This window comes from Equus caballus, chromosome 22, assembly GCF_041296265.1.
Source record: "Equus caballus isolate H_3958 breed thoroughbred chromosome 22, TB-T2T, whole genome shotgun sequence".
Lineage (NCBI taxonomy): Eukaryota > Metazoa > Chordata > Mammalia > Perissodactyla > Equidae > Equus > Equus caballus.
The window spans coordinates 41941392-41966811 of record NC_091705.1 but is presented as its reverse complement, the minus strand read 5'-3'; the positions used below and the strand labels follow the sequence as shown (position 1 = coordinate 41966811).

General features: G+C 45.1%; 1 protein-coding gene and 1 pseudogene across 4 annotated transcripts in view; one reads left to right on the top strand and one right to left on the bottom strand.

The window, feature by feature from the left end:
- Positions 1-25420, bottom strand: part of TSHZ2 (teashirt zinc finger homeobox 2) — a 439082-nt gene that overhangs the window by 49741 nt on the left and 363921 nt on the right. For 2 of the 4 annotated variants that reach the window (XM_070247188.1, XM_070247190.1), the window contains exon 3: positions 64-591. The exons of the other annotated variants lie outside the window; for them this stretch is intronic. Coding sequence is in view for 1 of the 2 variants with exons in the window: in XM_070247190.1 (XP_070103291.1) it covers positions 590-591 (2 nt within the window). In the remaining variant the exon portion in view is untranslated. Of the gene's footprint in view, positions 1-63; positions 592-25420 lie in introns of those variants that run through there. 4 annotated transcript variants of the gene reach the window in all.
- LOC138920089 (NADH dehydrogenase [ubiquinone] 1 alpha subcomplex subunit 3 pseudogene) lies at positions 20861-21275 on the top strand (annotated as a pseudogene).

Genomic DNA, 25420 nt, shown 5'->3' with positions numbered 1-25420 from the left:
TTCCCAAGCTGTGCACTGGACTAAAAAGATGGATCTTAGACAATAGCCAACCTGGCATTTTGCTGATTTTTAATGTGTTTATTGTCTAAGTCATCAACAGAAGCCTTCAGGGCTTTGGTAATGGGCTATGTTACAGACGAAAGGAAAAGAGAGAGAGAGACAGGAAAGATATTTTCTTCTCTAGGTGTTGTCTTCTTAATTTGCATAAATGACAATAGTGAACGTCCTGATTCACTGCCACCTTTCTAAAGCTTGGGGTTGGAAATCAGCCACCATATACAATGATAACCCCTATTTATATATGACAGGCCCTGTCCTCGGCACTTTACAAACATCGTCGCAATCAGCCCTCTAAAAACCCTTCAGAAGCTGCTCCTCTTCATCCGGAAAAAAGAAGGAAGCACAGAGAGGTGACATTTCTTGTCTCAGGTCACCCAGCTGGAAAGTGGCAGAGTCGGGGCTTCCCACAGATCTGCCCCACACGGGAGCCTAGGTCCACGTGGAAATATGAGTTCATGAGCCCTGTTTTCATGTCCACTGCTATTAGCCACAGAGCATAGTCCTGGCTTTTTCTTTTAAACAAGATTTTTCCTGGAAAAAAAAATAGCACAAGAATTTGGTAAAAAAAAAAAAAATCTAAACACCACAAAAATAAAAAGTGCCCCTCCAATCCTAGTGCTCATTTCTGATTTTTCCAGATATATTTCTACATAGATAAACACAGTGTATGTATAAATACACACACACACATATAATTTTTTTGTGTGAGTGTGGGGAAGATTGGCCCTGAGCTAACATCCACTGCCAATCCTTCTCTTTTTGCTGCGGAAGATTGGCCCTCAGCTAACATCTGTGCCCATCTTCCTCCGTTTTTTATGTGGGATGCCTCCACAGCATGTCTTGATAAGCAGTGTGTAGGCCCATGCCTGGGGCCCGAACCCACAAACGCTGGGCAGCCTAAGTGGAGCTTGTGAACCTAATCACTATGCCACTGGGCTGACCCCCTGCATAATTTTTTAGAGAAACAATTGTGATGGATATAATTTATATATTATTTTTAACACAAAGGTAAATACTATAAACAGTTGATTTATCCATCAAATAATAAATCTTGTGGTTGTTCTGTATCAACAAGTTGGGATTTACTTCATGCTTTTTAAAGGCTATTTTGAATCTCCCGGTACGGAAAACTAAAAAATGCATATCAGTTCTAATGCGTGGAGAACATCCCACATTTAAATAGTGCTTGACTTACATTAACTCATTTAATCGCCTATGTACCATATGAAAGAGGTACTTTAACAGCCCCGTTTCTCAGATGAGGACACTGAGGCATAGGGAGGGGAAGTGACCTGCCCAAGGCTGCACAACTTGCAAGTGGTGGAGCTAAGATTCAAACCTAGTAAGTCTGGCATCAGAGTCTACGGTTCTAGCCATTGCCCAGTAGGTGCAGGCAATATCCTTATGCACGTGTCTTCACAGACATGGCCAGATACATGTAAAAGATAAATTTCCAGCCAGGCACTCGCAGGTTGAAGAGAATGAAAACATTTTCTCAGCTACTGCCAAATTCCTCCCCCAAAGAGGTGGAATCATTTACACTCCTATCAACAGTGCATGGTGCCGTCTTTGAAAGTGATACTTCCTTTCTTAATACACGGGATAAACAGAGTGGAGTCCTGTCTAACAGTGAGAGTATCTCCCTTTGCACAGCACAGAAGCCACATGAGTTCATCTTGAGTGACAACTGTCTTGAATTCATCACCCTCTGGCAGAACAAGCGCATCCTATGAGCTTCTCTCTCTGTGTTGTCCCGGTGGTAGTTGCCCGGCAACCCTACCAGGACACACATAATTACTCGTACGGTGCTTAGCACTGGCCGGACACCTGAGCCTCTTTTTACCATTGAGTCACACTAATTAGCTGAAGGTGTAAGAAGATGGGGAAGGGAGGGGATGACTTAGAAGAGGAAGGCTGCTGGCAAAGGGGCTACACCGTGTGTAGAAACAAGGAGAACCTTGGCTCCTTCTGGATGAACAGAATATTTGGCATGTGGAAGATCAGCTGAGGTCATCTCATTCTGCCACCTCTCTCTAGGTGGCCAAACCTACTTGTGCAATTAACATGGAACACCCTGGCTTTGTATCAACAGAGATAAAGTAGAAGAAGATCCCCTGCGGGATCTCCATGGCGGCCCCCTGCATTCTTTCACCACAGGGCTTCCCAGGCCTCCAGTGCCCACTGGGTACCCCTGCAGGGGTGAATGAATGGGAATTAACACCCTGGCCTCCCCTGTGTGTACACACCTCCCAGCCATCAATCATAGATGGAACTGGGTTAGCAAACACCCTGGCTTCTCCCCCTTGGGTGGAATAGCACAGGCCTGTGTCCTGTACTGGCTACCCAGATTCTCCGTGGGGTGGAGTGCCCGCACACTTCATTTTCCACATGAAGACTGTGTGATGAGGTCCCCTGATGGCTGCCTTCCCTTCCCTGGCTCCTCGCCTCACTCTCCTACTGGTGTTTCCCCGGATCAGGAATTCTCGTCTCAGTGGCAACTTCTGGGGGAACCCAAACTAAGACAAATCGCAAGTCTAATTGGGACAGGGGTGGGGAGTGGTTAAGGAGACATCTCAGCTGTCCTCAGGGGGACAGAGAGGACTGGCACGTGACTCCCACCCAGGAAGCTGAGGCAGGGTGTGGTGGGGGCCTGCGACCCACCCAGGACAGGGGGCTTCTAACTGCTCAGGTGACACTGCAGGAAGAAGCTGCTGGCTGGGACCAGCCTGACCTCTGAGAATTTGTCCGGGGAGGGGAGGGTGAGTGTTTGCTGTGGGCCATGAGGGGCAGAGAGCCCGTGGGGGTGGTGCTGAGGTGTGGGTTGTCCTTTAGCCACGGGGCCCTGACGCTTGGGAGCAGAGCGGAAAGTCACAGTTCACCCCCTGGGAGATGGAGGTGTGGGCCTGGATCAGAGAATGGCAGGAGAGAGAGCCCAGAAGGAACCGTCCAAATAACCTGTGAAAATCCAGGAGTTGTGGACTGAATGTTTGTGTCCCCCCAAAATCCGTATGTTGAAATCCTAACCCCCCAATGTGATGGTACAGGAGGTGGGGCCTTTGGGAGGTGCTGAGGTCATGAGGGTGGAGCCCTCGTGAATGGGATTAGCGCCCTTAATAAGACACCCCAGAGATCCCCCCTCCCTCTTCCTCTCTGTCGTGTGAGGATACTAGGAGAAAACAGCCATGTGCAGCTGGGAAGATGGCTCTCGCCAGAACCCGACCACGCTGGTACTCTGACCTCCCACTCCAGCCTCCTGAACTGTGAGAAATAAATCTATTTCCTCAGCCTGGCCCCTCTTCTGGGACCCTCACCCCGGGGCCAGGATTGGCCAGGAGCAGGGCAGGCATGAGGACCAGTATGGAGCTTGAGGCACCTGCTCTGCTTTCCGGGGGGCCAAGAGCTGCCCCCTGAGTCCTCCCAGGGCCCGTGCTGCTCTCTGGGTCTCTGAGTGAGTGCCTGGACCACACGCTGTAAGGTTCCGCCCTCCCACTCCCCACCCACTGATAAAAAAAAGCCACCCAGTCCATGGTGTTCTGTTACAGCCGCCCAAGTGGACCAAGGCACCAGGAGATAGAGAGTTAGCTTTTTTCTGGAGATAGATGACGGTCATGGTTATAGAACAATATAAATATACTTAATGCTTCAGAATTGTACACTTAAAAATGGTTGAAATTGTCAATTTTGTGTTATGTATATTTGACCCCAATAAAAAAAAAAGAGAGTCAGCTTTCACTCTCGGCCTGGAGTGCAGACTGGGAGCCACCCAGCAGGGGAACTCCCTTCTTGGTCCGTCCCTTTCTCCACCGCCCGCCTCACCCCCCAGACGGCCAGGGGCCCCTGGGGGAGCTGAAGCTGCTATCAGCAGTGGGGGGAGCCGGAGGAGGGAAATCAAGAAGAATCCAGCCCCTCCCCACTTTCCCGCAGGAGGCCTCCAGCCCAGAGTAGGAACACAGATCTGAAGTTGAGTTGACAAGCGAAAGGAGGGAAAGGTCGGTCTGACTTCGGAATCGAGTCCCTAAGTCAAGTCTTACAGTGACTGCAAGCCTGCCTTCCCTAAGAATGAGCAGAGGAGTCTTGGGCGGCTCAAGTTTTATCCGGGGGCAGGGAAAGTTTACTCCCTCTGATTCTAAACGGAGAAAGAAGTACAAGGATGTTTTGATCACCGTTCAGGTGACATGCCCACTCCACAAACGGTTCCATGTTTTATTATTCAAGGCTTATTATGCGTGGGCCCTTTGTTAACTGCTCTTGCCTGAATCAGTTCATTTAATCCTGTCTATGAGGTAGGTACTGTGATGAGCTACATTTTTAAGGTGAGGAAACAGGTTCAGAGAGGTTATGTGAGTGCCCTGGGGCCCACAGCGGGAGCTGGGGTTTGAGGCCAGGCCTGTCAGATTCTACAGCCCTCCGCTTCCCGACTGTATCCTGATCCCCACCACACAGTCAAGACGCAGGGTCTCTTGGGAACTAAGACTCCCAAAGCTGCCGATGGTTTTTAGGGAGATGATCATGATTTCTTCCTCTTACATCAATCCGTGCTAAGTCTGGGATGAGCTGAGTTTGGAGACTGGCTGGGACTCAACATCTCGTTAAGAAGGTTGAGGGAGGTCGAGGGAGGTGGAGGGGAGACGCAGGCCATGGTCCTGGCTGTAGAAGAACTCCGGGTCAAAGGAGGCCTCCACTTACTCATCTGTACAATGGGGACAGCACTTCCCATCTCATAGGAGAAGATGCCCCAAAAGTGCTGAACACAGTGCCTGGCATGAAGAAAGTGCTCCATAAATGACAATTACCATAATATTTGACTCGGAGCAACAGGATTTAAGGAACATTGAATTACAGCTCGTAAGAAAGTGTTTTCAAAACAGTACCAACGATCGACATCGCACATTTTAAATTCTCACAAATGTAGCAGAGATGATCCTAGACACGAGTAATCCTACTAGTAAAGTGATAACGATAACAGAATGCTCAAAACTCCTTCTTAGGGCGTCACACACGCCACCCTCAGAAAGGGATGCTTTATATAAGTCGATTTCATTGAAATGACACACCTCCTCCTCCAGTAATTTCACCATCCTATTGAGACTTGTTTCAAAATCCTAGGCCTGACTTGGTGTCATTTAGATGGCTCAGCTTGTTTTGCTTTTTCTTATGTCAGGGACTTCTAAGTGGATTCTGCTCAGGGATGTCCCCAGAGAGCGAAGTTTGGTGAAGAAGGATGCTAGTGGTTTCAAGGCAGAGGGAGAGTAGGGAAGGGTCCCTGGCCAGCTCAGAGTGAGTAGTCAGCGAGAGTCCCGGGGTCTCTATCCTGTGATGCACCATCTGCTTCTCAGAGTGAACCTTGACATTTGCAAAGGAAGATGTGAATTCTTAAGGCCCTTTCAAATGGGCCACTCGAGGCTTTCCCTCCTCCTTGGCAAGGCCCAAGAGCTAAATGACATTCACTGAATCATCAGAGGTTCTGTTTTCTCGATAAAGGGCTTCCATTCTCAACTCCGGAAGCAAAGGGTCCATCTCATCCCCATGAAAGAATTCCTAAGCAGCCTCTATTTACAGGGTGTTATATACCACTATTTCTTTCATCAAATAACATCCTGAGAACAAGGCCTACATTATTATTATTATTATTTTTGTAAGTTGGTTTGGTTCTGTCTTTGATTAAGTTCTACGGAAATTGGGCTTGTGATGAATCATTAAACAAAGACACTTTTTTTTGGTACAGCAACAAAGCCTCAAATGATTAATTAAGGGCACAATGCCAAAACAAGTGTCTTTGTTTAAAACGCAGTGGACGAGACAGCCTTGGGAAAGTTGATGTCTTAAGTAGACGCCACAACATGTTTTTAATTATGTTCAGGAAGACGAACAAGCATAGGAATCGCCAACTGTTTAGAAAGATAATTTTTTTTTTCTAAGAAAGATTAGAATTAAAAAAACCAAACAGAGCATTATTGATTTAACACAAATGCCATTTGTTGGGCCCTTTGTAATTTCCTTATTAGTGTCATCATTCTGGAGTTCACATCCCCCCTCGTGTTACAGTGTTTGGCATCCGTTCAGCTCTCAGCAATATGATACAGTAAACATGCAGTGACTGCTCATATTAAAATGTTTTATTTGTCGTAACAGTACAGACGATCAGGCGGTGCTCGTCCTAAATTATCCCAATCATTGCCCAGGCTAATCGCAAGAGAGGGAAATCAGGGACCATCCCCGTGAGATGAACAGGCAGGCCCAGGGTGCAGGGCGAAGCTGTCAGCTGGAAAAGAAACAACAGCAGAAAAGTTCATGCAACATCAGCTCTCCATTGCGCCATCGTGAGAACAGCCCGCTGCTCAGTTGAAACAGACATCAGTGGTCTGGGTGATGTACAGAGTGAATGATGCGTCTGGAAGCAGCTTAACTTTGGGTTGTATCAGGCAGTCAGATTCCATTTGGATCAAAGTGGCCTCTCTCAATATTCAAGGTAATGACAGCTGGAGCTTTAAACAAGGCCAGCTCTTAATTGTAAAACGCTGAAGACAGGCTAGGAGCCTAACGGTTTGGCCCTTTTCCCCCAAACTGTCAGGAAATGGCCTCAACTCATTTGGAAATCGACGGCAATGTTGCAGAGGGGGGTTTGGGCTCTGCATTTCAAGAAGTCATTTAGATGCATCACTCATAGGTGCTCATCGCTCCCAGGCTTCCTTCTTGTCCATCCCGCTAGGTTTTGAGAAATGGTTAATTATTCATTTTGCTAGTAAGTAATGGTTTTATCTTGTCATAAGCATTAACAATATTAGAGACTGACTTGAGAATGGCACAAAAGATGCTCTGTCTTTCCTACATTCCTTGGTTTCTTCTCTCCGCTAATGTGGTTTGAGTACCAGCTAGATGTTGGGCTCTGTGCTGAATGCTGGAGATCCCGGGGTGAACAGGCATGCCCTTCCTTCAAAGAGCTCAGACTCCAGGCTCTGAGAACTGAAAGGGATCGCATCGCTTGTGGGAGGACACGCATTCAGGCAACCAGAAGGCAGAGGGAGGGACCAGTTACAGCTGGACCCTGGATCTGCTTTCTCCCAGGAGGATGCTGACACCTTGCAATGCTGCGATTGAGTCAAGAACCAAGAGACCCTGATGTTTGTCAACAACCCCTTAAATCAGGGTGGCAAACTGGGACCCACGGGCCAAATCTATCCCCCTGCCTGATTTTGGAAGGGTTGCAAGCTGAGCATGATTTCACATTTTTAAATGGTTGACAAAAAAAAATCAAAAGAATAGTCATATTTTGGGATGTGTCAGAATTACATGAAATTCAGATCTGAGTGTCCAGAGATAAAGTTGCATTGGAACACAGCCACGCCCGCTTGTCTTGTATATGGCTGCTTTTGTGCTGTGTAAGGATTCGGCTCTGCTTTGCTGCGCAAGAGCAGCCACGAAGAATCTGCTCACAAATGGGTGTGGTTGTGTTTCAGGACAACTTTTCCACTGGCCATAGTTTGCCAACCTCTGCCTAAACACTCCATAGATGCATGGCAAGAATTCAGCTACCTTCTCATCTTAGCCTGACTTTACATGTGGAGAGAGAATAAATATAGAAAACCATGGACAGGAAGAAGCTGTACAGATAGGTGGCTTCTGTTCCTGCTCATTTTCCAGAAGATTCCACATCCTGGGCTAAATAAGAAGGGAACTTGTAGGGGTGTGCCAATCCACAACCCGTTTGCAAGGTGACAATTGCATTCCCCAGAATTTTCCTCTGCGAAGGCCTTGCGTGTTTTAAGGAGAATACTTTATTGAGTCGCTTGGGAGAGAAGTGGGGAGATGAGGCCCCTTGGTGGCAAAAATGGTCCCCAGTCACCTTTTCAGAGAAGGCCTTTGTTTTGCCGAGGATGTTGGAGTATTTATGGGAGCAATCGGGGCTGAGCTGAATTGCTCCTCTTAGTAGAGGAAAGCAGGACTGGACATTGGTGGGAACAAAAGGAATCAAGAAGAAAGCTGGGGGCCACATGGAGAGGGGGCAGAAAAGAAATCTCTGTGATTTTTTAGAGAATTGCATGAGAGGCTTCATCAGGTGTTGCTGCGGCAGGGTGATGTTACCTCCCATGCTGGGTTTCCCTTGTGAAGATTGACCGATGTCTCTGTTACTCACTGGTGCTCTGGTGAGAGAGCATTCTTTTGAGGGAACTTGAAGTGGTGCCGAGTTCTGCTTGGGGTGCCATCAAGTGAAAACAGATGCTGTGGGTTGGGATTAGGAAGATGTGGGGATAGCTGACATGTGGGTCACATCTTGATGTCACCTCATTCAGGTCTGAGCAGGTATCACACCCTGCATGTGGCCTTCCCTGGGTGCATACCCTTAAATAGCTGTCGCTCCCTCATTCTCCATCCTTCCCAACCCCCACGCCCTGTTTCAGTTTTCTTTAAGACACCTATCATCACCTGACATTATATTGTGTAATGATTTAGTTTTATGTTGGATGTTTTTCTTCCTTATTTAAGGTCAATGAGAGTGGGGATGTTGTCTGTTTTGTTCCCTTTTTCATTCCTAGGGAATAGAACAATGCCTGGCACATAGAAGGTAAGATACATTTGTTCAGTAAACGGTCAGGAGGATGCAGGGGTTCCTACAAGCTGCCACAAGGCTGCAGAGTAGCCGCTGCTTGTTCAGCTGCCAAACTGTGGGCTGTCCCTTTGTACCGGCGCCTCCTTAACTCACACCAGTGCCCTTGCTCCCCTAGGGGGCACCAACAGCATCCTAAATGTCTACCTGCTTCCATTCCTGCCCTGGCTCTAAATCCAGGCTCCACACCACAGACTACCCTTTTCAAAATGTAATGCGGATAGTGGCACTTCCTGGCTTAAAACCCTCTTATTGCTTCCTTTCACTCTTAGAACAAAATCTATACGACTTTTCATGGCCCACAGAGCTACCTAAATGGTTCCCTCTTTCTACTGCCATTTTTGTATTCTTGCTCACTCTCTTCTAGCCACACACACACATCTATGTGTTTGGGTGTTCTTCCAAATTATCACACTCAGTTCCCAATAGGACCCTGACCCTTGATGGTTCAACAAGATGTTCAACAAGAGTCAAACGAAGATCAAATTGATCTATGTATGGAGGCCTTCCTGCTGACAAAGGATTTGCTTTTCCACTCACCTTCCGGTGCCCATATACTCAAATAATATATGTTAGTCCCTAGCAGTTCTGCCCACATAATTCTTTTCCTTTTGGTAAGGAAGGTTGGCCCTGAGCTAACATCTGTTGCCAATCTTCCTCTTTTTGCTTGAGGAAGACTGTCGCTGAGCTAACATCTGTACCAATCTTCCTCTATTTTGTATGTGGGATGCCGCCACAGCGTGACTTGATGAGTGGTGTTTAGGTCTGCACCCAGGATTCAAATCAGCGAACCCCTGGCCACTGAAGTGGAGCATGAGAACTTATGCCACTGGGCGGCCCTTGCCCACATAATTCTCACTGATCATTATAGAAAATCACATGCCTGTGAATTACTTGCATGTTCTTAGGTTTTACTCGAAGTTACAATAAGGTTTAAAAATTAAGTATGATGTAACTATAAGTTTTAAATTCTATGTTTGGGAGGGTTTGGAAGAAGAAAAGTGGCCAGGTAATCACCTCTGGGCCTATAGTCTTTGTAGAATTATTGTAATTAGGTCTTTTAGACAAAGGTGTAACCTTTTTTGGTCTTGCCACCAGCGATCAGCTTCCCAAAGTGACGTCAAAGTCAATAGCTGTTTTATAGGTGGAATGATTGCAGGCTCTAACCCTTGGTTGAATTAACATGTAAAGGGAAGACTTGGACTTGGGTAATTATAGGATATTTCCTCAATAAACCTTATCTGATCCTTTTCCGCTAATAATTATATGTAATTATATTTATGTGTGAGAACATTGCATATTAATGGAGACTAGAGACCCAAGGATTCAAAGAACTCATGAAACATTTGACTGGATATGACCAATCACAACTTGACATCCAAAGTGCACGGGGAGAAAGGAATTTGTCAAAAAGAAACCAGATAATAGGAGAAACCCAACACTTTCATTAATTGATAATGTTTTTATTAGGTTGTTACTTTCAAGTGTCTTTTAGTACTTGCACTTGAATTTAAATGTCTGAAAAGGGGTGAGTATTCAGGAAAAGAAAAGTAATTACACTCTGTAATTCTGATTTAATTACAAGGAAATAGATGTAACATGATGTGATAAAAGTTATGATGGGCTCTTTAAATGATATATGTCATTAACATGTTAATCGGTATGAAATCTGAACTTGGAGCCAAAGAAATCTTAGGTGAATATGAGGTCAACTCCATTATAGGCAGCCTTATAATGAAAATTCCATAAAAGCATTTTCAGTTTTATTCTGCAATGTACTTTTTCCCGTTTATGTTCAATACGATGAAATTCCAATCCTGCTCTTTAAAAAAGGAAGGGAAAAAAAGGCCATCCCTAAGATGTTGAGCTGGAACTTGTAATTGAGTAGACACAAAGTCAGGGCCAGATAAAATGGGAGAATGTGTTTTTTTCTGAGCTCAAAGACCAGATCATGTTCTAAAAATCCGGTTCTCTCAGCATCTTAGCATAATGATGAGATGAAATGCATAGAGACTGATTATTAAAAGACTGCTTCTTCCTCAAAGACTTATCCTATGACCTGCTTATTTTATTTAATTCTAATTTTTTGGCTCACTATTGTGGTTAGTAATCAAACGTGTGAAGAATGCATCCATTCAGCAGAAGGAAATAGCCCTCTAGACTCAGGTTACTGCTACAGGAGGTGTAGGATGCACAAGGCACCTCAGAGCCTCAGACCTCCAGCTAGAAATGTTTAAGACTCACGCCTGAATATGAAGCTCATTTGGCGACTTGACTACTGAGATGCTTCAGTATTAAAAATGCCAATGCGTCCTCTCATTCTACAGCTCTCAGAGGTGGGAAAGTTTCTGTGGGAGTAGCCACATCGATACTCCTCCTACATGATATTGTCCCCACATACACCCGCAGGCTGGTGCCTGTGTCCGCAGGGACAGCTGTGAATATGAAAATACACACTGCATAGACACTTTTCAGAGAGTTTCTCTTCATTCCTCATCTCTTGGTGGACATTTATCCTAGTTTAATTCAAATGATTTAAAAAGAGAATGGACTTCAGAACATCTGCATTTGGTAATAAGTTAAACATAAGGACAGAGAGACTCAGGGAACTGGCAGAGAGGAGGACACTCAGGTAAAGCAGATTTTTGGACTGGAGTTGATATTTTGCAGCTTTGGAGATGAAGAGCACTGTGGTAGATAGGAGAAAAGGATACAGATTCTGTGTAGTTTGACGTGTGCCTGCATGATTAACCCTTTCTGCTCACTCACTCCCTCTACTCCACTGGGGCAGAAGGGCCTTCTTGATGTTTCCCTGATATCCCTAACTCACTCCTGCCCCAGGGCCTTTGCACATGATAATCCCACTGCCTGAAATATGTTTTTCCCGCTTCCCTCCATTCATTCAGGCCTCAGTTCAAATATTACCTCCTCTGGCAGCCTTCTTTGATCACCCCATGTAAACCAGCACCCTTCCCACATCTTGTACTCTCTAGTTCCTTCTCCTGCTTTGATTTCCTTCATAGAAATGATCTTTGTATTGTCTCTGATGTGTATTTATTCATAGCCCCTCTCTCCCATCTAGAATGTAGGGTCCCTGAGGGCAGGCAGCTGATCTGTCTTGATCACTGCCTTTCTCCTACTGAGAATAGCATCAGGCAGAGAGGGGTAAACACATACACAAGCCCTGAACGGTGTAGGACTGGGTCCTGGCGCCTATTCACCACCTGCCTGTTTTTGAGCTGGTTAACTTAATTTGTAGGTGCCAGAGCAGCCTCATTGGCAAAATGGGAATCAAGAGTTTTAAGAATTAAATGATTGAATGCATGAGACCCTCTTAGCATAGAGCCTGGCACGTGATAGGTCCTCAGTACACGTTAGCTTACAAATGAGAGCTTCTTCTTTAGAAAGTCAAGACAAAATAGGCTGGGAACTGAATTCTTGAGGCTGTGTGAGCAGAGACAGCTGCGGGGGATGGTGGAGGTTGGTTTCGCTGTGTGCTGGAGTTCCCTGGCGCTGGAGTTGTGTAATTCCGCTGTAGATCGCGGAGGGGTTGAGACACTCCCTAGCATACACCGAGCTCTGTGCTTCCCTGTGCCCGGCTGGGAGTCTAGTTAAGGACAGGGCAGCCTTCTCCTGTAGGGGGAGTCACGGGAGAGCCCATGCGGAGTATGACTAAGAAAGCGGACCCAGGAATCAGACAGGTGTTGGCTTTAAAAGTCCCCCAAATCTTCAAAAATCCACTGCTTACTGGCTTTATGACCTTGGATGAAGCCCCTATGGGCCTCAATTTTCTCGTCTGTGAAATGGGGCTAAAAAAGCATGTTTTTCCTCCTAGGGCTGTGGTGAGGATTAAATGAGGTGATGGAACGAGAGCCCTGAGCAAGCAGCGTGGCGCAGAGAAAGTCTCAACACACGTTACCCACGGCGACTTCAAGTCAGGCTGCATCTCCGCGTCGAAACGGCAGAAGGAATTCAACCAACACTCAGTCTCAGAGGCTTAGCTGCAATTCATTGAGCCTGAAAGGCTGCAGACGTGAAAAAGCCCTAGATCAATGATAAGGGTAAAAACAGAACAAATGACATCTGCCACGTACTGAGTGCTCAACAGTGTGTGGCCAGCCTGTGCCCAGCACTCTACACACATCTTCTCCTTACAAATCTAACGGCCACCCAGTGAGGCAGCCCCTCTCCCATGGCTTCACTTGAGCTTTTTCTCCTATTACTGATTTGAGAAACTTAATGACCATACACTTGTCGCCTGCTAGCCAAGACACAAGCTCCTTTCCTGGGACCTTCTGACAGTCAGGCTGCGTTGACCAAACCCCAGAATGTTCAGACTTCGGCAGAAGCCAGCTCAGCAGTGGTTCAGCAGTGTCGACTGTTTGCCAGGTCTCCTCCCGCACAGATGTGGCCGTTTGGGTACCAGTGGACGTGACAAGGTCCAGGGCCATGCTAATACACCAGCATCTCCCCCCAGGGCCCACCAGCTCATTTCGATCTTGAGAGTCGGTAACTTTCTCCTTTCCGTGATGAATGCCTCCTGAGGCTCCAGTCCACCAAGCCCTCCTGTAAGTTTCTGATTCAGAAGCCACCTTGGGGGAGGAGTGTGGTCCTCTCTCTCCATCTCCCCCGTGTCCCTGGATGAGCACCCCCGCTCCTCATCTGCTATCACAAAGACAAGAAGGGCCATTCATAATTTAAGTTGGCCCTTTCTTTCCTACACGCTACCAACAAGAGCTGGATGCTGGAGGAAAAATTGAACTCTTTCTCCCAGGATACATGGAAGATCAAGCGGAATCTCATTAAGGCTCACTTCAAAGATTCCTCCTTTATTTCCATACAAACAAGTTTAAATTATCGGGCATGGGTCTGCTGTTAGCGGGGCCTCTGTTCCATTATGCATGCTTCCTTGCTGCTCGCATCACGGAGAGTGTGCAGCGCTCCATTAGCGATTTCCAGTAATATGCTAAACTTTGAGAGTGGTCATGTTATTAGGTTAAAGTTCTGTTGTTTGCATATTTATCTTATTTCTTACTCAAGCTATAATGCCCTGGTTCATCAAAATAGGTATTGCAATCTTGTAATTAAGCACAGCATAACACATGTTGTAGCTATGATTTCTTTATTATTATTTAACATTTATCGAGCATTTACTATGTGTGAAGCAGAGTGAAAGGATATTATCCTTGCATGCATGATATTATTTAATCTTCACTAGAACCTGATGAGATAGGTATGAGGAGGAGGATTCTCATTTTACAGGTGAAAAAACTGATAATTAGGGAGGGATCTAAATTGCCCATGGATAAAACTCATAATAATTTTGGTGGTGCTGCTTCAAATCAATTTGTCTGACTTCAGATGCTCCTAATTATAAAATGTTTTTTCACCATGCTATTACTTTCTGAAGAGGTTTCCTAGGTAATCTATCAGTTGGGAAGTAGATATTTTGATGCCCATTGTACGGATGAGAAAACTAATGCCCAGGAGGTTGAGTGATTCCTGGGAGCGAGAGACCCTTGTTTAAGCCCTGCTTTGAGTTGTTCAAGCTTCCACTTGATCTCGGACAACCAGTTTTCCTGGAGATGGTGAGGTGGTTGCTCTATGGCTTCTGTAAATTTCAGGGTTCCGGGCAGGATTTTCTCAACATTCTCTCTTGATCACTATCTCTGGAGGCTCCTTAGAAAGACACACGCTGACTTTCATTTACTGATTGTGAATGACCTTGGGCGAATTACCACTTGAGTTTCTTTATCTGTACACCGGGGATACCCACGTACCTCCCTCTTTTAGGGTCACTGTCATGAATAAATTAGATAGAATCAACTAGGTAGCAGCTGGCACATAGGAAGCACTGTGTGCGTATGAGCTAATATTTTTGTATTATTCCCTTTCAGATTCTTAATCCTTTTCAACTTTCATCTCTCTGATTAATCCGAAGTCATTTAACATGTTATTGGAGCATTTCCTTTTTTAAAGCCCCCACTTCTTGTAACATCCCGTAGCTTGACCAATGATGTAGTAATTTATTTCAATGTCCCTTCCTATTCCCACACCCAGGACAGTGATCAGTCAATGGTATGTCCACTTGGCCGTGCTCATGAATTAATGAACGCTGTTAACGTGGTTTGAAGAACTTGGTTACAAGTATTGTCTTGCAGCCCAATCTCAGATTATTGAAAAACAGTTGGAAGGGAAGTTTGAATTGGCCACAGCTTTTATTTTTAATCTCTTGAGTTAGCTGATGTCAAATCCAGCCCCATTGTCAAGACAGGAAATGCTGGGTCCTCTGGAAAATGTCTTAATAATTTCTGCATTATTTATTGAAGATATTTGGCTAGCTCAACTGGGAATGATTTTTCCATTTGGAAATGTGTCACAGAATGCCCCGGACAGGAAATAAACTTAAGGATCCCGAGTTTGGAGACCAATCCAGGCTCTTCAAACACACTCAACCCCTTCTCGAGTGGAATCTTTGCTCCTAACAGTGCTGCCATCTGCACCTACTTCTCGCTTGCTCACTCATCAATTCTAATTGCATAGTTCCAGATTCTATCAATTCTTCGAGATTCATCTAGAAGTCACATTTTTTTATTCCAGAAACTACTTTTCTAATACAGCATATTTATATTATGCTTTACACTTTTTGAAGTGCTTTCACAGATAACTCATTAATCTGGTTGAATGTTATCTGCCCATATTCTTCCCCTTCTGTCTCCTATGACTGAACGCTCCCTTCCCCATGGTATTTAAAGCTTCTCTATTCCCTGCGTGCTAAAGAGAACGTGGCTCCACCAGCGTGGCTCTTAGGCCTGGTTGTTTAAACCAGGGACACGGGTGAGAGAAGTGTTTAAAGGAGCCAGTGCTGTCTTGATTCGTTTACAATTAAAGGGCAGGGAAGTTACACATGGGAAGCAGAGGGGAGGGACCTGGGACGTGGCAAAGTGGAACGGAGCTGGGAGGCAGGGTTGGAGGGGACCAGGGAGCACTTTTTTGGTGAGTTGTTAGGGACAATTGGCACTTCATGAGGATTGGAGCTTTGCGGGAAGCGGGTGGGTAAAAATAATTGAAAAGTGATTTTTACTAAACTGGTGCCTCACCCCTTGCATTTTGGGAGAGGCTGCAGGAAAGACGTGTACTGTTCTACAAGCATCTTTATGTGAATGGCATTTCTCCTGCGTACAACACCCGGGCCAAAACGGGCCGGACCTTAACGAACTGAGGTTGGTACTAGAATTTATGTACGGATCTCTCCACTCTCTCGGCACTCACATTCTCTAGGAAGCTTCCTGAATGCAGGGTTCGGGTCTCATTTTTATTCAGGTTACCCATGAGGCCTTGATCCTGATTGGTTTCTTCAGCGAAAAATGCTGATGTCCATGTCTTGGAGACAAATGCTTCCTAATGAGTTCAAGCTCTTGAATGTCTTTGGGAACGTCTGTCTGACTGACATTTTCAGGCCAGTCTTTTGTGCTAGACCCAGAGTACACAATGGACGGGGCGCATTGGGCTCAGAAACTGTGTATTTGCCTTTTGACCTTGCCCCCAATAACTATGCAAGCTGGGCAAGTTATTGAACTTCTTTTTGCCTCAGTTTCCCTCTCAAAAAATTTTGTTTCCATTAGACATTAAAAGAAAGAGAGAGCAATTGGTCCACTTTTCCTCAATTGACGGAATCATAGAATAGAAGGATCAGAAGAGATCTGAAGAAATTAGCTGGCCCTGAGATGGCAAATAATTTTTATTAGCTGTTAACTCTAATCATTGGGAGCATCTACCTAGAGCAGTTGTTTTCAACTGGGGTAATTTTCATCTCCCACCAGGGGTAATTGGCAATGCTTGGATACATTTTTGGCTGTCACAACAGGGATGGAGGCAGAGTGTGCTACTGGCCTATGGATGGTAGAGTTCAGGGGTGCCATGAAACATCCTACGGTGCACAGGACAGCTTTCCACAGCAAAGGATTACCGACCCAAAATGCCCATAGTGCCAATTTGTTCTGAAGGATTTGAAGTCTGTATTTTCCTTGAAACTCAATGGGAAAGAATGCTATGATTGATTAGTGATGTCTGCCTTGGATACAAGAGGTGGAGTTAGGAAGCACATGTGTTTTTTGTCTCTATATAAGGCCAAAAACCTATTTCGCAGAAGGGGAGATTAAAGCCCATGTAGCTTTTTAAGGCACATGTTAAGCATGTGGGAAATCTCAGGCTAAATCAATTGCTTTTTTACCTGAGCTGCATTCCTCAAGAGCAGAAAGTGGATCAGCGTAGTTCACTAGCACATCTCCAGCTTCTAGAACAGTGCCCACACAGGGTAGACATTCAACAAATATTTGTTGAATTAATAAATTGAGTTTTTGGCAAGGATAGCTGTAACTCTGCCAACTCTAAGCCAGTTTTATTAATTTATATAAAACTTATTTTCAGTCTTAATAATATACATAAAAATAATAAAACTAATACGAATATGAAAACGCTTGAGCAATTATGATTTTCTTTGAAATTGTTGCTTGCTCCCTGGCTCTCCTTATTCCAAATATCCACTGGGAATATCTGTTCATGGCATTCTAGCTTCTGTTCTGAAACCCTTTCCCGGAGAACACCTTCTACACACATCTACCTAAAGGGAGGACAGCAGGTTTACCCTTCAACCTCAGAGGCCACATTCCTTGTGGAGGGCACATCAACCCCACGAAACACAGGACAACCTGTGAGCAGGGCCAGCAACTGGGAGGAGTCCTGGATGTCCAGTGACTTGATTTATTTTCCTGCTGATTTTCTGGTTGACCTGGAGAAGGGTCATTCAGCACCTCTGTTTTATCTTTTCTAAATGAGAGAAAATGACCTCTTCCTTTCCCCACTTCACTTAAATGGAAGAGATGGAAATTATGGAAGCAGATCGAATTTTTAAAAGACTTCATTTTTTTTTAGTACTTTTTAATTTAAAATAACTATAGACTCGCAGTAAATTGCAATCAGAGTAGAGTCCAAGTACTTTCCCCCCAGATTCTGCCAGTGGTGGCATGAATCTTACAGAGCTGCAGTACGATAATCAAAGCCAGGATATTGACCTTGGTGCAGTACTGTTAACTAGGCTACAGACCTTAGTTTTGACAATTTTTACATTTGTGTGTGTGTGTAGCTCTGTGCAACTTAATCCCTTGTACAGATTTGTGTCATCATCACTACAATCAAGATACAAAACTACTTAGAACAAAGCATCATGGTATTAACAGTTACCATTTGTTGGGTACTTATTATGTCACAAGCACTCAGCTGTGCGTTTTATATATATTACATTACTTAATTTTCACAACAATCTGGCAAGGCAGATGCTGTTTGTCTTTCACAAAGAAGTAAACTGAGGCTCAGAATGCTTAAGTAATGTTGCAAAGGTCTCCTGTCTGATGAGTGAATAGCAAAGTTAAATCTGTTGGATGCTAACATTTTCCCTCATTTAATAACTATATGCTGGGATTAATTTTAAGAAAAATCACCCAGTAATATCACCATTCAAGGATAACCATACTTAACAATTTGGTCTATTTCTCTCTAGTCTTTTTCTATGAATATGCAAATTTAAACTTAGATAGAATTAAACTGTATGCACAATTTCTATCTCACTTTTTCTTGACTTAATATCACATTTTATACATCATTAAAACGCTCCAGAATGATTACTTTAGAGATTACCCAATATTCCATTGTTCTATGATGGAACAAGATTTCTCTGATGCCCTTTCATCGGCCAATAAAATTGCTTCCAAACTCTCATTATTAGAAGTACTATCATAGTGAACACCTCTATACAAAAGCTTGCATGTGAAAATCCAAAGATATTCTTAGGACTAGATTCTGAGATGTGAAATTATTGAGTCAAAACATAAGAATAGTTTTACGATTCTTAATAGTGTTGCTTAAATTTTCAGAAGGCAATGTCTTTCAAACAAGGCAGAGCTACTCTCAATCAGAGGCTGGTGAATTACAGCCTCCGGGACAAATCCGGCCCTGCTGCCTGGTTTGTAAATAAAGTTTTATTGGAACATAGCATATTTATCGGAAACAATATGCTCATTTGTTTACATATTGTCTCTGGCTGCTTTCACACTATGTCAGAGCTGAGTAGTTGCAAAAGAAACCATATGGTTGACAAATTGAATATTTACTATTTGGCCCCTTATAGAAAAAGTTTGCTAGCTTCTGCCCGAGATAAAAGGTATGGATAGGAGATAACGATGGCAACTTTGGTCAGAACCATTATACCAAGCATAGCTTTGTAGTGTGGGCATGCATAGGAGAAGAGGTTGTTACAGTGTATCCTGGAGCCCACCTGTCCAAGCTCTCAGACTTTTTGCTCTCTTGTGCCAGGGGAGAGGCACACAGCTGATGTTTAATAAGTGCCTGTTATTTGCTGTACTAAGAATTGTTGCTGCTAAGTATGGGGTTGACAATAATATGGTGACATCCCCATCCTCCCTTCTCCTGGCTTTGCGTGGCTCCTGGAACTGGTCCTGGGTGGATAACTTCCTTTTCACACTACTGGTGTATATAGAAAAGCAGCTCTGTTATTTAAATTCTCCAAGATCAAGGATGTAAAATGAAGGCTGCTCCTGGCCCCACAAGACATCCAAATAAATCTCACGGCTTCCAAATGTGACTGTGTCACCCTGGGATTAATACCAAGTAATCCAGTGCCAACATCAAGACAGTGAAAATAAGCATTTACTCTCCCGGAAAATCATTTTATACTGATTACAAGTTGTAGCCTGTCACTAGGATGTGAATTGAAAATGTGCACATTTGCAAGGTTAATATTTCTCTCTAAAGTCACTCTCTCCCCTGCCTAGCCCCCGCCCCCCCGACACCCCCGGCTCAAAAGGAAACAGGAATCTCAAATAAATATTTGTCCTGAGACATTCTTATTCCAAGATACAAAATTTAACCAGCTTTTCATTTACCTCCAAGACACCAGGACAACATGAAAACAAGCAGCAACGCTTTAGCAGCAAACGGTCTAGCCTCCGCACTACGGCGTTTCAGGCCAGATAATTCTTTGTCGTGGGTGCCTGTCCTGTGCCTTGCTGGATATTTAGTAACACCCCTGATCTCTACCCACTGATACCGGTAGCACCTTTCTCTCAGTTGTGACAACCAAGATATCTCCAGACATTTCTAAACGTCCCCTGGGGGTCAACTCCCCCCCAGTTGAAAAAGATAAGATCTAGAGACCTTGCAAAAAGCAGGTACCCAACCCAATAATGTCCAAACAGCAGAGCATGGCCAACTGCCTACCTTGCTAGCTTCATCTCTGTCACTACTTTACCTCCAGCATTTCAACCAAAGCGTGCATTCTCTGTCACCTCCTGGCATTTGCTTGTCCTGCCTGGAATTCTCTCTCCTAATTTCTCCAGTATGGAAAGTCACCTCCTCAATGAAGTCTTCCATGATTACCCTCCTCCAGGCCCAATGTGAAGTTAGATAGTTTCCTCCAGGCTCTCGTGGCCGTTTCAACAGGCAGTAGAGACGGTATCACACAGGAGTTGAGCTCTAAGTCAGGGCTTAAAGAAAAGACTGCATCGAACAAAATTACCTTGGAAAATCCCTGAAATCCCCCTTAAATACAGCATGAATGGTTTTGTAGAGTCAGCTGTGTTTAGCCATTTTTGTGCCTGCTAATATTTAAGCACTGAGTTAGACTGAAGGCAGGAATACTGGGGGACTTTACATGGGGACGTCTGGGTCTTCAAACATTTCTTCCTCTAGGAAATCTCTGAGAACAAATGGGGAAAAGGTCAAGCATTCCAGTACATTCTTAATTGCCCACAGGGTTTACTTCATTTTGTTTGAATATTGAACCTCTGTAATCTTCGTCTCCGTGAGTAATTTGCATTGGAGGAATTAAGCCAGGTAACACACGTGAAAGTCCTAACTGGAGCCCCTGCCGCAGGGCCGGTGCACGTGGAGGCTGTCTCAGTTTAAATCTAACCGACACTGTTGTTTGAAATTTACAGAGAAGAACTTGGCCACTTGCTTCCTGTATTTCTAAACTGGCCTCTTCTCTTGTGACCACAGCTGTCAGGCTCTTGACCGTTGGCCCCAAGTCCCCGTAAACGCCTGTATCCTCACAGTAGATTGGGGTTTTTTGTTTGAGCGTTTTGGCGTGCGTTTCCCAATGGACTAGGAGTTCCTTGAGGGGCCCTGCCTCACTTCTTTTTGTATCCCGAAAGCCCGCTGCACAGCGAATGCTCAATAATTTGCGTGTCAAATGAAGGCATACGAAATGTGAGTTTGGGAGACCAAGATGGCCGCAAGGCCTGTCACCTTCCCCAAGAATGCCTGGGCCAAGGAGCTGGTGCTGGTTGTGTCCTTTGCCATCTGGGGCCTCGCTGTAAGTCTGCCCACCTCAGCCCCCGCACCAAGTACTCCAGCCTGGTCAACAAGGCCACACCCTACAACTACCGAGCGCCCCTCCGAGATGATGGGAACATGCCCGATGTGCCTAGCCAGCCAGAGCACCCCCAGGGCCCAAGCTTAGAGTGGCCAAAGAAACTGTGAGCACCTCCGTTGACACGGAGGAGGCCCCTCCCTGTGGCCCGCAATAACAATGTGAAAACTGAAGATAAAACATGTGAGTTTGAATTAATGACATCTCCAGCATGTCCTACGTCCAGTTTAAAATCCCTCCCCCTGCTGAATGGAAATATTGCAGGATGCTCTAGCTCAGGGGATCTGTGAATTCTATCGCAAGCACAGAACATAGTTTTTGACACACAGGAGGTGCTCAAAAAATATTTGTCATCTTATTATTGAGTCTTTAAAATGTTTTAAACATAGGGCAACATGACAGTGTTGGAATGGTTCCAGGGACCGGTGTGGCGTTTTCTCCGTCGCTCTGATAGAGAGGGTAAACCTGACTTTACTCTTAATGATCTTTTAACACAGCCTTAGCTTTTTGCTACTGCTCTTGTCAAATCCACCAGCTTGGAGGCGAGTGGCACTAATGAAGTTCCCAACAAGAGAGGACCCAGAGTCAGGCTGGATTCCTCCCAGTTGGAGACCTGAGAACGAGAGAGATCTGGACAGCCCCCAGCCCTGACATGGTTTACCCGCTCTGGCTTTTGACTACAGTGCCAAATGACCATGGCATTTTCTATGACTGCTGTTCTGTCCTGTCTAAACAGGTACCTGTACTTTAATGATGTCCAAGGAAGGGAGTCCAAAGGCAGAAACCATCCCTGAAGAATATCCCCACACAGAATCAAGGGGAAAGAAAACAGATCTGCACATGATCCCGAAGCCGGGACCCAGATGGTCAACTGAGACCACGGGCCAGAGCAAACTGCCTGTCGTTTCTCCTAGGAAGGCCCTCCTCTTTAGACAACTGTTTTCTGCATTTCAGATGGTGGATGCACGGGGGTTTGTAACAGAAAGTGAGGCCCTATGGAGCTAGATATGCCTGGAATTTGCATTGGGGCCTTAATGAAAATTCAAGTGAGAGTGATTGCTCCCACTTCTGAAGGCCTTCTAGGTAGAGGCAAGCATGTGAAGTCAGAAGCCAACGAGAGGAAGTGACAGCCATCCTTCCAGACCTCTGAAATCCGGATGACATCAGCAAAGGTTATTTAATTCCAAGGTAAAACCAACGGGCTATTCACACAGAGTGAGGAAAAAAAGAATTTATATCCCTTTCATATATAAAAAGAAACAGATGTGATTTTCTTTACAAAAGAGCATTTCATTAAAAAAAAAAAAAAAAGACGAGGCGAGGCAGAGTTAACATAACCATTATTCTCCATCTCAGGAAAAGCAAATCCTGTTTGCCTGTCATTATAGAAGGTAGCAAAATCCTTTCCTCCAGTGATTGGTTGTAAACATTCCAGCGCCTTCTGGGAGAAGGCCTCTGTTTCCCATCTTACACCGAAGCCATTTTCCTAGACTAATGTTTTATACACACGGCTCAGATACAATGCAAACTCCCGGCACCCCAAAGGCAACGGGGCATTCGTTTATACTAAATCAGAAGTGTCACCCTTGGCAACCTGCAGCACTGAAACATTTATTCAGTCTTGCATTCCTGGCACTTAGAATTATTTCTTTCATGCCTGATAGCCAAATTACAATATGGCAGGTTTCCCTGGAGCCATAGGATCATTAGTGCCAGCTCACAACATACTTTCAACTGATATGGCATTTCATGTACAGCTGCCAATCAAAAAATGGGATATGCAAATGAGGATGGGAGCCTTGGTGTACAATTCCTGTACCGTGAGCTCCTCACAGATTTCCTTAATGACTAGCAGTCATTCCGCTGAGTGGAAGAAGTGGAAAGAACACAGAGGAAAATTCCCCCAGGAAGCTGGTTGCGAGAGCCAGAAGTTTTTACATTTGATTTCCATATTTATTCTCTTTCTTCCTCGCTCTCGTGTGTTTCTAAACAGTGGGCCTAAAAATACTTGAGCCGGGCTTGTTATATAAATACAGAGCCTTGTCATGGCCATTGAGGGTCTCAGGCCACGCCAAGACCTGATGCGTGGGTTTCATCTAAATACGTGACTGTGGGTCCAGCTCCTCCAGTGGCGAGAAGGCAGGCTCATGTACGGGCTGGTGGGGACAGCGGATGAAATATCCTCTGAAAGATGGAGGTGAGGCTGGCTCTTGGGAGCCAAAGTCCTTGCCATGGGGTGGGGGTGTCCAGTGTGACTGCCCCTGCTTTCCTCTCTGCTTTGCTTCCTAGATTCTGGCCTCCAGAGCTTTCTTTTCAGAATCTCAAAAGTTCCGAGCTCCTTCCTGCCTTATGCAGGGATGGGCTTTGTTCCTCCTAGTCATCCCTCGCACCTGGCCCAGCGCCGAGGAGGAGGTAAATCACATTGATTGAATGAATGAGCGAAGCTCCTCGCGGACAAGTTATTGCCTAATTGAGAAGACTCTGTTGGGGGTCCCTGGATGAAAACTCAAGGTCTGCCAGTGACCTTAAAAACATCTCTGTGGTGACAGGGGGGTAAGAAAAATATTAGGAACGAACTGTGAGAAAGGCTTGCCATGCCCCGTGAATGGAGAATGGGGTCTCCGGTGTCCCCACGGCTCTGAGCATGGAGCATGTCCTTCACCGTTGTACGGCTGTAATCTGCTTTCCTCCTCCGAGGGAGCATGGGAACCGCCCTGAGGAGCGCAGTGCGAGGGCACATTAGCTTACCTTTTTTCTTCTTGTGGGGTGAAAATATTTCCTTGGCTGGTGTGTGTGTGATACTAACTTCTGAGTTTTCCTTTATTTTTGAGAAGCTGAAATATCCTAGGGCGGTCATCAGACATTCCAACGTGATAAAAATTACTTCTACGAAAGGCTTCTAGCCTTTCTGCTTCCTGTTTCCACATAATGCCTATTACACATGGAATATTTTTCCTGTATCACCAGATCTGGATTGATCCCTTTATTTTTTAATAGGAGAGAATATAATGTCACGTAACTGCAATTTTAGATGTATCCTCTGTTTATGTCTAAAAAACTGATTTGAGGGTGCTCAGTAACGCGGCTACCATGTGGCCCTTCACTGCTTTATTTTCTGGTCAGGGAGTATTTTCACTTGCAACCAGGTGAAACAGGCATGACGATCATTTTATCAAATTGAACACAGGCCCAGAGAGGTCAAGTCTCTTGCTGAAGTCACACAGCTGGGAAGTGGTGAGGTTGGGACTGTAGATGGCAAATTCAACACACATTTCACAGATACTACTCCCCGGCAGGATTTCGGGAATGTCGTAAAAGTGAGGCCATAAAGAAAGAAGATATGATACGGATGCCCTCTCCACCAACAAATAAAATTGTTAAAAATGCTGTTTTCTAATCTTAATTTGATTTAAGTAAATACGTCTGCATGTGGCTCGAAGCAAATGGCTTTATTCCTGAAGCAGTTTTGGGACTGCACTTCTGCCTGCCTTCGTTCTGGGGTTCCCATCCCGGTCACATCTCTCGCCTGCAGTAATGAATGTCTTCCTTTCTTCCCCCTTCCGTCCCTTCCTGAGATTTGTCTGTAAGCAAGAGCCAGCTCCCAGCTCCCAACTGTGTGCTCCCCACATAAATTTCCCCGTATTTCTGGAAGAAGTCCCTCCACCTCACAGCTCCTCGGGGATCTGGCTGGCTCTCACACCTCCCCTTGGCCGAGGTCACGGGGGCCTTCCCAGGGGCACCATTCGGACGGGTTCAGGTTTCCAAACGAGCAGAAGGGCGGAGAGCTGGGCCTCGGGCGGGATCCCCATGTCGTCCTGAGGAGCGCTCTGGGAAAGCTTCAAATTGCAAAAGTCAGATCTGGCTTCTTTAGAAAGCCTCGGCTTTTTACTTCCCTCCTGACATTATATTAAGGAACAGCTAATCATTTATCATGGTAAACTTCCAGAATTGAAATAACCAGCAAGCTCAAACACATAAATTTAGGAGGAAATGAAAATAGTGCATGTTTTCGGTAAGTAACAAATAGCTATGAAAGCCATAGATTTATCCACCCCATAGAACTTCCAGGGTCCATCCTAGGGTATTCAGGCTGACTGCAGGCTACAAATAAAAATGATGCCTAACATTTGTGTAGTCTTTGTGGTATTCAAAGCATTTTCATAGACGGTCTTTCGAAAGCCCTGTAAAGTAGGGATTAGTTCCCATTTTACAGATAAAGAAACTGAAGGCAAGAGAGGAGCAGTGACTTGCCCAAGGCCACAGAACTGGGAAATGGAGAGGCCTATCTTGAACCTAAGCCATGGGAT